Raw genomic sequence first — 14,709 nt, 5'->3', positions numbered from 1 at the left:
CATTTAGAACAGATGTTTACATGTGTTTTGTCCATGAAGCAGGTTAAACTGTTAGGAAAAATATTTTAACTGAAGTTCTATTTATATACAAATCAGCAAACATAATTGAAGGCCCGCCCACACGCAGACTAACCCGTCCCAGGGAGGCCTTTAGTCAAAAGATTAGTTTCCTTCCTTCTGCTGCCTCAAGATAACAGTTTGATTCTCTATTATCAATACATCCAGTTGCCTGTTTCCGGTTTCCTGCTCTGTGTTTTGCATGTTGCTCATGGGAAATGATTTATTTATTTTTTCAAGCCAAGGCACATATGGGAACTCCACCCTACTGTAGTCTTTTGTTTTGAATTAGGATTCTTTTTTTTAACTGAAGAATTGAGTTTTAATGGATAAATTGTTAAAATTAGTATAAATTAAGTCTTGTTGACTAATGGCCTATTTGGTCATGTTGAAATACTGTTATAATGACACTTATGTATTTTGCTCCCTCATTCTACTGTATACGTATGTGATGGCAATTGCCACAAAACAAAACAAAATGAAAAATAAAAAATTTTGCAACTTTTCAGGTTAGCTTTAGACCCCTTTTTATTCTGAAAGACCATACCACAAAACTGTATTTTATCATTTATCAGACCTTGAGGAACAATTGCAAGAAGCAATTCAGTTGTGAAAGAGTTTTAGTTGCTGTACAGTGATAACATTTAACTTCTTAGGCCCTGTTTTAGGTGATTTGAAATTTCTCTCCTCAGTAATTTCGGTAGGACCTCCAGTAGCCCCAGGATTTATTGAGTGCCTCTGTTGGGCATTGCAAATTTGCTGGTTCATTCAACAGATGCTTGTTGTGTACTCACTGTACTCACTCTGCCAGGCATGTATATGGTGAGGTGCTAAACAGATGTAGAATTGGGTCCTTTCCCTGGGGGCAATTACAGGCTAGTTGAGGAGAAAAAGGACACAGGATACATGATAAAAAGAGATCACACCCATCAAATGCTGGCCTGCTGAAGGGCTAATCTGGGCCTGGGTCTTCAGGGAAGACTAAGGGAAGAGGGAGTGCCTTTCAGGTGAGGAGAATGGTCTAAACAAAGAAATGTGCAAGGTGTGAGAGTTGAGAACGTTAAGACCTGTTGATGTGTTAGGGAGGATCCCAGAGGAAAGTGTGCCTCCTCTGCAGAGGCTGCTCTGGACCCCTGAACTCCTGTCTCAGTTTGGACCCTCTTGTGGATGGCTGGGAGCCACTGGAGGTTTTGGCACAGTGGTGTAACCTGAGAAAGCACTGTTTGGGGAAGGCAACTACAGCAGTAATGTTTAAGATGGGTAAGAATGAGGGGCACCTGGCTGAGTCAGTAGAGCATGCGACTCTTGATCTCGGGGTCCCGAGTTCCAGCCCCACGTTGGGTGTAGAGACTATTTAAATAAATAAATAAAAACTTAAAAAAAGAAAAAAAAAGGATGGGTAAGAATGAGAAAGACACAAGTGACTGTTGAAGGACAGGGCCTGAAGCCATCCTTAGTGATGAAGAAAAGCTCATCCATAGTGAACTTTTTCTTCCAAACACCCAGAAACACATCTTGAAATCATTCTCCTGGCAGCTGATCCTGTACTCCTTTGTAATATCTTTTGTTATTTTTTGACTTTCCACTTTGTTTTCCCAGCTAGACTAACTAGAACACAGAGTTCACATACAGTAGGTGCTTTGTAAGTACTGGAGCTTATTAATACTCTCAACTTCAGATTAGTCCTTACCCAGATAGCTATAATATTGTCCATTTAAATAGCCAGTCATGTGGCTGTGTTCATGGGATGCTTGCTCCATCACCTCCTTTTGATTTCTTCTCAGCTTTTGTTCTCGTTTCTCAATTCCTACTGTGAACCCACATCTACATCTAACATAGCTATCAGTCTGTCTAGAGAAAAATTGTACATTTGCCACCTCTTCCTTCAGACAGGCCACTATCTTAGCACAATTGAAGAAGATCCTGGTAAGAAAATATTCTTGGGTTATACCAGCAGGTTCAGACTGTTTGAAAAGTAGAAGAAAGATCTGCTCTCTGCAGCCAGGTATAAATCTAGTCTTTGAGGGAATAGTGAACGCGGGGTCTTTTGTCAGTTCCTCTTTCTGTATTTCCCTTTTTTTCCATCCAGAAATGTTCCATGCCTTCAGGCCTTTCTTCGCCCCTGGCTCCCATCCCCTTTCATAGCCAGAATTATGGCATATGGTGAATGTGGTTTTGTTTAGCACTCTGTGCATGGGGTGTTGCCAAAAGATGCTATACAATCATTTCCATCACACAATGCCCTTCTGTTCATCAAAGCTAGTTCTATCTCCTTTAGCTTAACTTATGCTAACACAGTGTTTGTTTTTCCAGTTGCAGCAAATTTTCCAGAGTAAATAAATGTCGAAGCATTACAGTCTTCTAGTATTGATGATAGTCATTCCCTCAAAAGCACAGAAGTCAGGTATGTGCTTCGAAGGGGATGATGATGGAGAGGATATTCATAACCTTTGGTTAAAATTAGGCAAGAATGTTTCTCTGTTATAAATATTTCATCTCTTTTTGGTAAACCATCTTTTAAAATTTTTAAGTTATTTATCAAAACCCAAAGACAGCAAATCTAGGTACTTAAAGAAGAAGGTGTATCCATGCGTGCATCCTAATTCCTTTTAACCTGCCTGAACGGTGGAAGAGACGGAGCACCACCTAAGGACACCCGGCGTATGCCGGCTCCGCTTCTTACTGGTTGATGATGCAGAGCAGTGCTTATCCTCACCAAGTCTTGAGCTTTGGTGGAGATACCCCTCGTGTCCCACCTCCCTGACAGAGTTGCTGTGCAGAGAAGGTGCAAGTTGCTGTTCAGATGCATGATGATGTAACTGCAGGCACACCATCTTATCAAATTCCGTTGTCAAGAAAGCACACCATAGTAGAATTTTACCTACGATTCACTCCTTCCAGGGATCAGAAGCTGATGCAGGTGTTGCCACTCAAATTGGGTTTTCTCTTCTTCTCAGTGATTCTCGTTTTCCAGGTGGCTGGCCTATTTTTCTCTGAGCCTATGGTGCCAAAGAATTAGCTGGCTGGATCTTCACACCTGGAACCACTTCTGGTTCCCAGATTTTCAGGGTTCTGAGGACATTTTGGTAGAATCAGTGGGTCTGGAGGCTTATTTTGAGAGTAGCTTTAGCCTTTCCCGACTCCCACTCCTGCAATGACACATAGACTCACCAGGCCCCCTCCCATGAAGGGGGGCGGCGCTTCTGATTCCTTCTGCCCTTCCTTTACCTGGTTCCCCATGTTTCCTGTCTCTGGGCTGCTAGCATTGTAAGTGCCTCAAGTCCTGCCTTCCATTGGTTGGTATGCATTGATGCGAGGCTACCAGAGGTGGTCGTGTCCTGAGGTACCATCTTGGTTTCCACTCTGCCTACCACGTTGTGCCACTCATTGCAAAGAGGTGTCGGTGAAGAATGTTTAAACCCGAAGGCCCTTATGTGGAAGAGGGAGGAGACCCATATTCTCTGTAGACCCGTGTCTCTGTAGGTGGAGTGAGCTTTGCTGGGCCATAGAGACATATAGACTGGATGGAGACACTGTACAATAGTTGGAGTTTCCCAGTGATGGAGCAGACCCTTTCACAAAATAAGGACTTGGGTTAGGATGGTGAGATGATGGGTGATTCTTTGTTTTGTATTGTGGGAAATGTGTTTGGTTTTGTGTTTTAATGTCGTGCTAGGGGCATTATTGCAGTATTTGAGAACCCAGGCTTTAGAGCAAGCCTGCCTGGAAAGTTACTAATTCTACCTGACTGTAAAGCACATAGATAGGTACCTAGGACAAAGTAAGTCTCAGTGATGCTATTATTATCTTAATAAAAAAAGAAAGAACAAACTGTTTCCTTTCTGTAAGACTGTTGACAACCTACTGCCACGTCCACTCACATAGTTTCCTCCCTTTCTGGGATTTTTAAATAGCTGGCCCAGGTACGGTGGAAGGGATGTTTTTGCTTTAGAAAGAGTGTTGTTTTAGAGGACTTGTAAAGCCTTGGTTGCACCCTGCGGCCATGTGGCTCCATGATCCTGCATCTCAGATGGTTTGAATTGATGAGAGCGCTGGCTGCTCTGCTGGGCCAGTAGAGAAGGAGCTGGTTTAGTGAACAGTTAGAACAAGCCGGGCACTTTGCACTTCACCTCCTCTCATCCAATGCTAGAGGGACCTGAGGTCAGTCCCTCTAAATAAATGCAGTGTGGTGGGGAGGGGGCATGGACTGACAACAGCTGAGAGGTCCTTCCCGGGAATAGGGCTGTGGAGGTGCCTGTTCTGGGAGGCAGCATTTAGCAGGTTATGAGCAGGGCTGGGGGCATTGGGACGGGGAACCTGCCCCCGTGTAGTGTAAGGCTCAGCCATGTCAGCTTGTTGGGAGCAGATGCAGGCATGATTTGGCTTGGGGACAGAAGTGGCCGTGGTCACACTGGCCCAGACTGAGCCTCGCCCTGTGCTTGTCCTGGAGGCACAGACAGAGGCAGCTGCTCTTTCTTGCAAGGAAGTAGTGCTTCGTGGGATGGGTGGGGTGGAGGGCGTGGTGAGTGCTCCTGCTGCGGCCAGCGTGCACACCATCAGGGTGCTGTGGCAGGGGCCGAAGAGAGCCATGACTGAACAACACCCCCCAGCGCGGGGGCCTCTCGCTCTCTGGGAAGTGCGTCTGAGACGCTACAAATGCCAGCTCCTTTTGGTGGGAGCCCAGAATGTCTACACCAGGAATTCCCAGCCTGGGCACGCCTGACGTTTTGAGCTGGGTAATTCCTTGTGCCGGGGCTGTCCTGTGCACTATGGGATGTTTACCAGGATCCCTGGCCTCTGTCCACTGGGTGCCAGTGTAGCACCCCTCCCCCCACCCCAGGCACGACAGTCAAAAATGTCACCAGACATTGCCCATGTCTGGTGTCCTGAGGGGAGTTGAGAACCCCTGGTCTAAATAACCAAATCAATATGGGGTTTGCAAGGGCTCCCTTTTCTTGTTACCAGGTTTGCCTCATACTGGTAGGACTAGAAGTGGGCTGTCCTTCCTTGGCTCCTCCCACCGCTTCCTCACGCAAGTCTGGCACAGTGACAGCGGCTCAAGCGTGGAGACACGCCTGTGGACCGTCTGCCATCGTCTGTGCCAGGGGCTGCCTGCTCCTCCTCAGGCCGCCGGCTGGCTTAATCTGCCCCGGTCTCGCCGCGTTGCCAGTGCAGGATGATGTCATCGTGCCTTCCCAGGAAGGGTGGAACAAAGGACGGAGTCCCCAAGGACACGCTGCCTCATCCTCAGCTAGGCTGCTGGGTGGATTTTTTTCCCTCCCTTTCCCCTCCTTCAGGCCTCAGAAGTATTTGTTGTTCACCGACCTATCCGTAGTAAGAGGACACACTAAGCTGACTGGACTTTGTGTCTCACTGCTGAGCCCATTTCCTGCCCCTAGTGTGTCACGAGAGTGTTGGTTCTGGTCCAGTCCTTGGATGGAATCTTCTGTGCCTTTTCCAGTGCATGGCGCGAGCTGGAGGAACTTAGGCCTTATGTGACTTTTCTAGCATGCTTACGTGACCTGGGGCCTGCTCGTAAGCTGTGTGGGGAGCATAGAAGAACGCAGGAGTGAGGACAAGAAAGCAAGCTCTCGCTCCTCTCCTTTTATTTTTGTTGAAGTTTTCCTCTTCCTCGTCTTCTCTCCCTTCTTCTGGAGTTGCTGGGGACCTGAGGAGCCCGCCTCACACAAGATCCTAAGGCTGTGTGGAACAGTTTTATTTCTGCTCAGTGGAGCAGACTCCTCCTAGGGGAGGAGAGTCGGGTTGGACTGCCACTCTCAGAACTAGGTGCTGGGCGAGTGCACTTACTGTCTTTTGAAGCAAATCTCTGGAATCCCCTTGTAAAGGAACCTGTTAATTCAGAACTTGAAAGAAGCCAGGAGTGTTTCTGTACTGTGAGATTCACCCAAAGGAGTGACAGTTGGCTGAGGAACACCTTTTGTGCTTGTTTATTTAGAAATACCATAATCCAAGCAGGTTCTCATTTTGATCTTGTTCCCTTGATAGGCTGGGTGTGGTGTAGTGACTTTGAGCCCAAACCCTTTTAATAACAGCCTCGATACCCATCAAGCGCTTTATTAAAGACACTTCCAACTCCAGTGTAGCACATAAAATGTATTACAATTAAAAAAAATTAGTTGACCCTAAATACATCTGAACCAGGAGTTACTTGCTATCTGTGAAACGTACTTAGGAGAAGCTTAATATTTTTGTATTCTGCTCTGGACCCCCTCTTTCAAAACCGCTAACTTTCAGGCAAAAATACAGCTCTCTGTGTCAGTGTCATGAAGTTGCCGTCCATCATGATGATTGTGTGATTAATAATGCATGTGATCTTTTCTCTGTGACCTCTCATGATGTTACTGGTACAGCTCCTTTTTCATCTGCGCTGTACCCCCTTATTACCTTTTTCTCATTCCTTCAGTCCTGCCCTTTCTGATCCTTTGTCTGTTTTGGGTTGGTGTTTGTCCCGGGGAAAGGCCCTCTTTCCTGCTGGACAGACTGTTGCTTTAGGGGAAGGCTGAGCTGCTCACCGCAGCAGGTGGCCAGCTGCCTCACCTGCCAGGCTGGCCGCAGTACAGGCTCACCCGCTGTTGGCTCCATCTGGCTCCCTCCCTGTGGTAGGGTACCTGGAGGCCTCAGCGAAGCCTTCCCGGCAGACCTCCCAGGATGCTCTGTTCAGCCTGGGAACCCAGTATCCCCATGCCACCAGGTACATGCCCTTATAGTCAAGGATGGCCTTTGAGTTGTCACCTAGTAGTGGTGAAATACATAAAAAATTTGGGGGATCTGCTCCCTTTTTTTGTAGATTAATGCATAAACACGTTGGTGGGTTTGGGCTTATACTGAAAGGAGTAGATCTTGGGTCTTTGGGCGCAAATTCATGCTACAGAACCAGAAGTGGGGTGAGTAACTGACAGAAGGGTATCTCTGTAGAAAATAGTACAAATGGGTACGGGGTACATTCTGTGCATCCCTATTGAAAGTTTCAGCAGCCTGCATTTAGAACATTCTGCAGAGGCAAGAAGTTTGGAAGCTTGTTTGTGTGGATGTGAAAGGCCAGTTCTGGGCAGATGTGTCTAGCGTTTTAGGCTTTGAATTGGACAGAACTTGTTCACTGAGGCTTGAAAAACTTAATACTGTGTTCTAGATGACTTGGATGTTCAACTACCACACTTTAGACCATAAACTAGCAGTTGAATTTTCAGTGAATTTCCATCTTATGGAAGGGGGCCCTGAACCCAGTATCTCAGCACATTTTTGGTGAAACCTTGGGCCCAGGCCCTGCTCTCCCAGTGCCCGGCTGGATCTCTTTGTACCTCACCAAGTTGCTTGCCATTTTCTCTGTTATTCATGGGACGTGTGACTTGGCAGGTAAGAGTGTCATTAAAGTCAAGGTCATGAGTGAACTCATCTTCCGATCCTTTATACATGAGGGAAGCAATTTCTTGCTGTCTCCTTAGTTTTTCTACCCCACATCCCTCCCTATACTGTGTACTTCCCTAGCACACGCCTTTTGGAGGAATAATAGTAGCTGCAACGTGTACATTAGAAACTTGACCAAGTGTCATGCTACTGGGCAGGGCTGCACTGGACCCCTCCTGTGATCCACTGTATCCTCTGGCCTGTTCAGCAGAGAGCAAAGAAAATGAAGTGAATGAGAGCAAGGATATTCTGCTGGTGGTATGCTGAGAGGCTTGGATGTGTTCAAGGGTTGTATGGTTCTTACATTCCTGAAGAGTTGATCTTGCTTAAGAGGAGCTAAGTTGAGGTTTCATTCAGAATTTAGTTTTCCTGTTCTTCCTTTGGGGTCTTTTGACCCTGCTAGCACATAGCTGCTGTGGCCATGCTGTAATTGGTGGTAAAGTGAGCTCTCTTCTGCTTGCAGATGAGCGCGAAGCCGTGCAAAAGAAGACCTTCACCAAGTGGGTCAATTCCCACCTCGCCCGAGTGTCCTGCCGGATCACAGACCTGTACACTGACCTTCGAGATGGACGGATGCTCATCAAGCTCCTGGAAGTCCTCTCCGGAGAGAGGCTGGTAAGTGGCACTATTATTAAGTGACTTTGCACCATAGGTCAGGGAATTTTTTTGAAAAAATCAAGTGTGGACTTGTGTTTCCTGATGAATTTTGCAATTAATGATTGATGTTTTTGAGAAGAAGAACCTTGATAGTGAGATGAGCATGTCGGGAAAATTCCTGTGTACCATTGTGAGTCTAGCTGATGTTCTTGAACTGTAATTAAGTGGCCTTGTTCTGGTAATTTGTGAGGTTACTACCCTTGGTCTGAAAGATCTTGGCTGGTGTCCCCTGTTACACAGGGCACGGTGCTGGAAATTGCAGGGCCAGACTCGTGCACTGGCTCCAAGGTGAATCTGTATCCCACGAGGTCATGGAATAATTTTAAATCTGTCTCTTACAGATTGTCTGGAAAATCTGAGCTGCCGTTACAAGGTGGCAAGAATTGAATTCAGTAGTCTCTGATGTTTTTTGCTTTCTTTTCCTTGCACACTTTTTATTTTGGGGGTGGAGGGAGAGGCTGGTGTTTTGTCGTCTCCTTGGAAACACAGAGCTTCTGATCAGTTCGTGGTGCCTTTTTGGGCAGGGGAATTGTCAGCCTACACAGAAAGTTCTATTCCCATTCTCTTTCCCAGAGCTACTGCGGCTGTCTCTGATGTGACTTTTGTTTATGAACCCTAAAGCAGTCCCTGTAACTGACCCAACAGGTTTTGTCTGGTGTCGGTTTGAAAATAGATGCTAAATTGTACCAGAGCACATGTAGTTCCATAGGTGGTGGTGGGACCAGGCCAAACACTGACACCCAGGGATAGAGCCCCACACCTGTAGTGACGTCACCGGGAAACTATGACGCTGCTGGTTGGCAGGGCTGCCAGAAAGCCTTATTTTTAACTTGAGCTCCACCCTGGAACTTGACAGCCGCACGGGTCTGTATGCAGACCGACCCATATACCTCTGCCCTGTTACTAGCCTACCAACAGGATCGCCTCTTGAGCCCGGGTAAAAACACAGAGTTTCTCTCTCCCTGCCCCTGTGTTCAAGAACGGAGTCCTGTAAGAGATAGTGAGGCCCCATCTCGCCTGTAGTGAGTTTTGTCTCTGCTCTTTGTTCCCCAAGCAAGCAGGTCTTGTTACCTCATCCTCTTTGAGAGTTTTGGGTCAAGCTAAACAAACTCAAAAAATAAAGGAGGCTTCTGCTCAAGACCATGACGGCTGCCCTGAAAGTAGTTTCGAGAGGGTGAGATTGCGGGCACTTGGGCTCGAGAGGGTAGGATAAATCGACCCGTCATTTACTGCATTTTGATATGTTTTTTTTGAAGTGTGTCTTGTGTGAGAACCTAGGGTAGAATTATTGCGATATGTACCTTTAAATTTAATTTTTTGGGTTTTGGGGGGGGTTTTAAAGATTTTATTTTTAAATAATCTCTACACTCAATGTGGGGCTCAAACTTCTAAGCCCAAGATCAAGGCTCGCATGCTCTACTGACTGAGCCAACCAAGCGCCCCTAAATTTAATTTTTGTAAGCAGACATTTCCCCCTACTTCTCAACTCATTTTTTCTTCATAAATGTCTAGTGTGATTATTGATTGATTTTATTTTGCTTGTTTTTGAAAATAGCTAAAAAATTATTTAAAGGTCATGTGGATAGAAATTAATTTGAACATTTATTTTGGTTCCAGTAGGGTTCAGTCTGCCAGGCTGTAGGGAGTAAAGTGTTCACCTTTGAAGGTCCATAATTCTTGAACACTGAGAAGATTTTGTCTTCGATAATACCCTCATAACAAGTGGGATCAGTCCCATTGCCCTTTATTCTGAACAGGGTAACAAGAACTTAAGTGGGGAAAAAGAAAGCCACTAACAAAGCATAATTCTTAGTCATGTGTAGATCCCTCCCACTCCTCCCTCTATTTGCTGTTATCAGTACTTTTTTTTTTTTTTTAAGTCACCCAGAGAGACCTAGGAGAGTAGGGGTGGGGAAGAACATAGGATGGACTCCATCTGCAGCCTCTCAGGCAGTCAGTGCCAGAAATCGTGTTTAGCAGTGACATACCACTTTGTGAACCCCCAAGTGCCTTAGCTTCTTTTGTTATTCATTCCTCACAGCCTACCCTGATTATAGGTTGGGCAGTCTGATTAATCTTCTTATTCCAAAAATAAGAATACCATAGAGTGAGCTAAAGCTCTTGTTCATTCGGACTGAAGATTTTCAGCCTGTTTGGCCCCGTGGTTTATTTGGTTCATGGAATTTTCTGGAGGGGACACAAAACTATTCTCTCCTGTTGGCAGTGGAGGCTGCTGGGGACTCCAGTTAGAGACCATCCCTGAAGGAGATGACCTCCTTGAGGGCTTGCCCCAAAGGATCCTTGCATATTCAGAGTACAAAACTAATGAGGCGGTTAGAGCTTCCAGGCCCGGATAAATTCTTGTCCACAGCTAAACGTGTATGGTCAGATAGCATTCAGTCAGCTCTGGGCTTTCTGCACCAGTGACCCCAACCAAACCCTGTGTGATATAAACGTTTGCCTTCCATCTGGACCTGTGTCTCAGTCGGCATTTTAGTCCCATGCCTTACCATCAGCTTGGCAGTATATAACAGATGAATGTCTGAAAAACTAGAATATCTAAATTTACTTTACTAATAAATTCTTGGAGGCAGTTAATCCTTCTTTACAGAGGAGGAAATTTGTCTGATTTTTACTGAGTAAAGTTCAAAGAAACATTAGCTTAACGACCCAGACAATTTCACCCTAACTCCGTCCGCTTTCGGCTCAGTAGAATTCGAATTATATTTGAACAAGTTTTTTTTTTTTTTTTTTTTAAGATTTTATTTATTTGACAGAGAGACAGCAAGAGCAGGAACACAAGCAGAGGGAGTGGGAGAGGGAGAAGCAGGCCTCCCGCTGAGCAGGGAGCCCGATGTGGGGTTTGATCCCAGGACCCTGGGATCATGACCTGAGCGGAAGGCAGACGCTTAACAACTGAGCCACCCAGGCGCCCCTGAAAAAGTTAAGTAGGCATTTGGGTTATCAAGGCACTTGATACTGCTGTATTGGGAATGTCAGAAGGCAGCACTCCCCTTCTGGGGTCCTCGCTTGGACAGGACCTGTGTCTGGAGATGTCCCTGTCTTTGCCTTAGGTATATCAGTCTGTGGAGCAATGAGGAAACTCTGAGGCTGAGCCAGGAAGCTTTTCAGACTTGGGTGGGATTGGGTTGTTGACTAAAAAAAAATTTTTTTCCAATATCTTACTCCGAAATTACGGTGGACTGTAACTCTTCATGAAGGTGTTGCTTAAAAATTCCCCTAAAAAATAGAGGCCCACCCTTGACTTCAGCATCAACTGAGCAGATCAAAGCTATGACCACAGAACCTGTGTCAGTTACTTTGTCATTGGTCCCAGATCCCAGGGCCTTGGGAGTAACATTGTCAGGCTTAGACTTTGGGGGTAGAGTGGATCCCACAGGTCACAACCCAGGTTTGAGGCTTGCCTGTGCCTCCATGGGCCTCATTAGTGAAGAATGCTTCTAAGTAAGGCCGCCAGTTTTCTGCCTTGTTCTTGCCAGACAGAGCACTCGCCTCCGATGCAGAGATGACAAGGTTTTCTGAACACTCTACCCTCCCCCCCAGAGCACTCACCTCTGACCCAGAGAGGACAGGGTTTTCTGAACACCTCTGCCCTTCCCCCCCAGCTCCTGTCATTTCCAATTGCAGATAGCACTGGTTTTTGCTTGCCTGTTGTTTTCCTGATATTCTGTCGTCTTACTCTGTTATTCAGCGTCAAAGAAGAGAAATCAACAGGATTTTTTTTTCTTCGCCACTGTTAATTCCAAAACAGGCTGAGCTAGGTGGGGAAGATAGATTTACCATGAGATTTGTTAAGCCTTAAATCCTGTGTTGAACTGCGCCCAAGTGAGTTTTACATAAAGCCTTTGTTAGGAGAGCCATACTGGCATGTATTGTTGTTGAAATGGGGTTTTGTGAACTGGCCACAGAATCTACCTGTTGTCTGTCATGTCATTTGTTTGGGAGACTTTTCTTTTGTTTTGAACAAACAGCAACAGAGGAACACCCCATTAAATTGCAGTCTAATTTTAACTGCAAAAAGTGCAAAACGTGAATTAATAGTGCTAGGTGTGCACAATAAAGGACCGAGTGAATGGTCCCAAAGCCCTAGAGTTGGGAAGGGGCAACAAGCCTTGTGGATGGCAAGTGGGTGGGGTTCCAGCAGGATCCAGGAGGGAGGGGTTCAGGTGTGGATGGCCGGAGAAGATAAGGGTCAGGTGTCTGCTGTGAGGAAGAGTGAGGAGCACATTTGGTGGTGAGCATCAGGAAGGACCTGGGGTAGGAAAGCATCCCAGCTAAATTGGAGTTTGTTTTTGGAAAGAGTGATGATGGTAACTTGAGCGTGTCTTGCTTTTTAGTATATACTGTCATGTCCGCGATCTCACTGAGTTCTCACAGTCTAATGAAGTGGGCAGTTGGGCTTTATGGAAGAAGTAGGCAGAGGGCACCAGGATCTTGCCCAGGGCCAGTGTGACTAGTAAGTCAGAGAACCTGGCCTCCAGTCCACTCTCCTGTTTGTTGGTGCCCTCCTTTCCTGCTGAGCCCTCCTGGAGGAAAATACTCATTGGGAGAGGTCCCAGTCAGTGAGGAGACAGGACCTAATGGGACACAGTGTGTTATTCCTTGATTAATTCTAACCGGAAAAGAATCATTTATACTCGTGAAAGCTCAAAACTTGACGGGGGACTTAGTGTGAAGTGAGTTTGGCTTTGTATTGTATTGGAGGAGACTTTGGATTTAGTCCTTCCCATCCTACCATCTGAATTAAGTAGAGCCGTGTGTGTGTGTGTGTGTGTGTGTGTGTGTGTGTGTGTGTGGTCAAACTATTTTTGATTAAAAAAGACATAAGTGTCTGTCACGTTGTACGTGGAGACCAGTTGGTGTCTTTCCTCCATTTCCTCTTGAACGGAGCAAGGGATCAGTGGGCACGTGAGAATTCACCTTGCACATTAGTAAGCCTTCCACTCTTCGGCACATATGTTGTATTTTATAGCTGGAAGTGACTTTGGTGACCCCTAAGTTAGATCCCTTCATTTCATAGGTACTGAGAGTCAGAGTAAGCAGCCAGCCGGGCCATCCAGCTAGTTTGGCAGGTAGAGTCCTAGAGTCAGCCTCTCCCACTTCCCAGGGCTGGTGCTCTGTCCACCCTGCAACCCTTGGAGAACTCTTGCTCCAGGTGGCTTCAAGGTGACTTGGGACACCCATAGAGAAAATCTGAGGGAGTGGGGGTTCCAGGGTGGAACAGCATGGCCCCAACCCTCAGGGGGCCTACCAAAATACCCTGCGAGAAATCCTTCCCTATGTCTTCCTGTTTTACTCAAGGAGGCCAGATCGCTGTAGGAAACATTTGTTTTCTCTTTGCCATCTCTGCTCTGACAGAAACCCTGCCATTGTGATTATTCTGTAGTTCTGCAGATCCTGACACTGTGCAGGGGATAATAGATTCAAACTCAAGGATCGGCAGGCAGTGGAGGCAGAATGGTGGACCGGGGACCATCCAGCTCCTTTGTTGCTTTCTAAAGGCATTGGGTCCACTCGGGTGGATTTGCCCAAGGCCACACTGCCTCTCTGAGGCAGGGCTCGGACAAGTAGCTCTAATAAGCAATAGGAATTGTGTTGTTAGGTGCTAGAGGTGGTTCTTTAGCCCCGTAATTTCCACTCCTCCTTTGGAGTCTGAAAAAAGATGGGCCTGGGGTGAGGCCTAGGATAGAGCTGTGCTTGATAAAGACTGGGGACTAGAAGGGACCTTGGGAAGGGAAACAGGAAAAGTGCCTACAAGAGCAGGGAAGCTCATTAAAATGATTCAAAGGAGGATCCGTAAAAATGGGCATTTCCTCAGAGGAACCGTTGTCCTGCTGCCACCACAACGGCCACTCGTTTCTGCATCACACGGGGGTCTGGGGTCAGTCCTGTCTCCACGGGAATGGCATTTCAGGCTGCCCCATCAGAAGTGACCTCAAGGACAGAAAGGCACACGTTGCGGTAGGGACACACCAGCGTCACGGTGGAAATTTGACAATAATTAATGGAGGCAAGACAGGGAACACTCCTTTTCATGGCAGACTCAGCCGCTCTTGGGGCGCGGCCTCAAGAAAGTGTTTATTACTGAGGACTGCACCCCTCCCCCTAATTCCATTGTGTTCAGTTTTCTCCATTGTTATCTCTTTTTTCCTTTTAAGAGGTTGGAAGTTTAATAATATAAAAATAGCACTTAAAAAAAATGAAACCTATCTGCCAGATGGGAACCAAGTCTGTTTCCTTTCACGTGGAAATGTGCACCACTCCGGGTTCTTGGTGTAGCAGGAAGAGAATGAGCTTTGGAATCCTTGCGGCATGGATTACTCCCATCTGTCTAAACCAGTGTCTTCTCCTCGCGAAGTGGTAATTATTCTACGGTGTTACTCTGAGGATTAAATGTGATAACTGTCATTAACCACCTCACAAAGAGGTTAACATAGTTGCTCAGTCAGTGGCAGCTGAGAATGTTTGGATCTTGGGAGCTCTGCTGTTTTAATGACCAGTGTGTTTCAAGGTACAGCTCTGTGAGATCACTCATACTTACTAAAATTA

General features: G+C 46.3%; 1 protein-coding gene across 4 annotated transcripts in view; it reads left to right on the top strand.

Annotated features, from left to right (window-relative positions):
• The window catches only part of SPTBN1 (spectrin beta, non-erythrocytic 1), a 192,708-nt gene that overhangs the window by 114,161 nt on the left and 63,838 nt on the right, over positions 1–14,709 (top strand). For all 4 annotated transcript variants that reach the window (XM_025868837.2, XM_073897698.1, XM_025868838.2 and 1 more), the window contains one exon: positions 7,946–8,097. In XM_025868837.2, coding sequence (XP_025724622.1) covers positions 7,946–8,097 — 152 coding nt within the window. The remainder of the gene's footprint in view (positions 1–7,945; positions 8,098–14,709) is intronic.

Source organism: Callorhinus ursinus, unplaced genomic scaffold (genome assembly GCF_003265705.2).
Source record: "Callorhinus ursinus isolate GAN/ISIS: 27379988/994484 unplaced genomic scaffold, GSC_fseal_2.0 scaffold10, whole genome shotgun sequence".
NCBI classification, from domain to species: Eukaryota; Metazoa; Chordata; class Mammalia; order Carnivora; family Otariidae; genus Callorhinus; species Callorhinus ursinus.
Note: the sequence above shows the minus strand (reverse complement) of the source record. Positions and strands in the feature narration are given on the sequence as shown.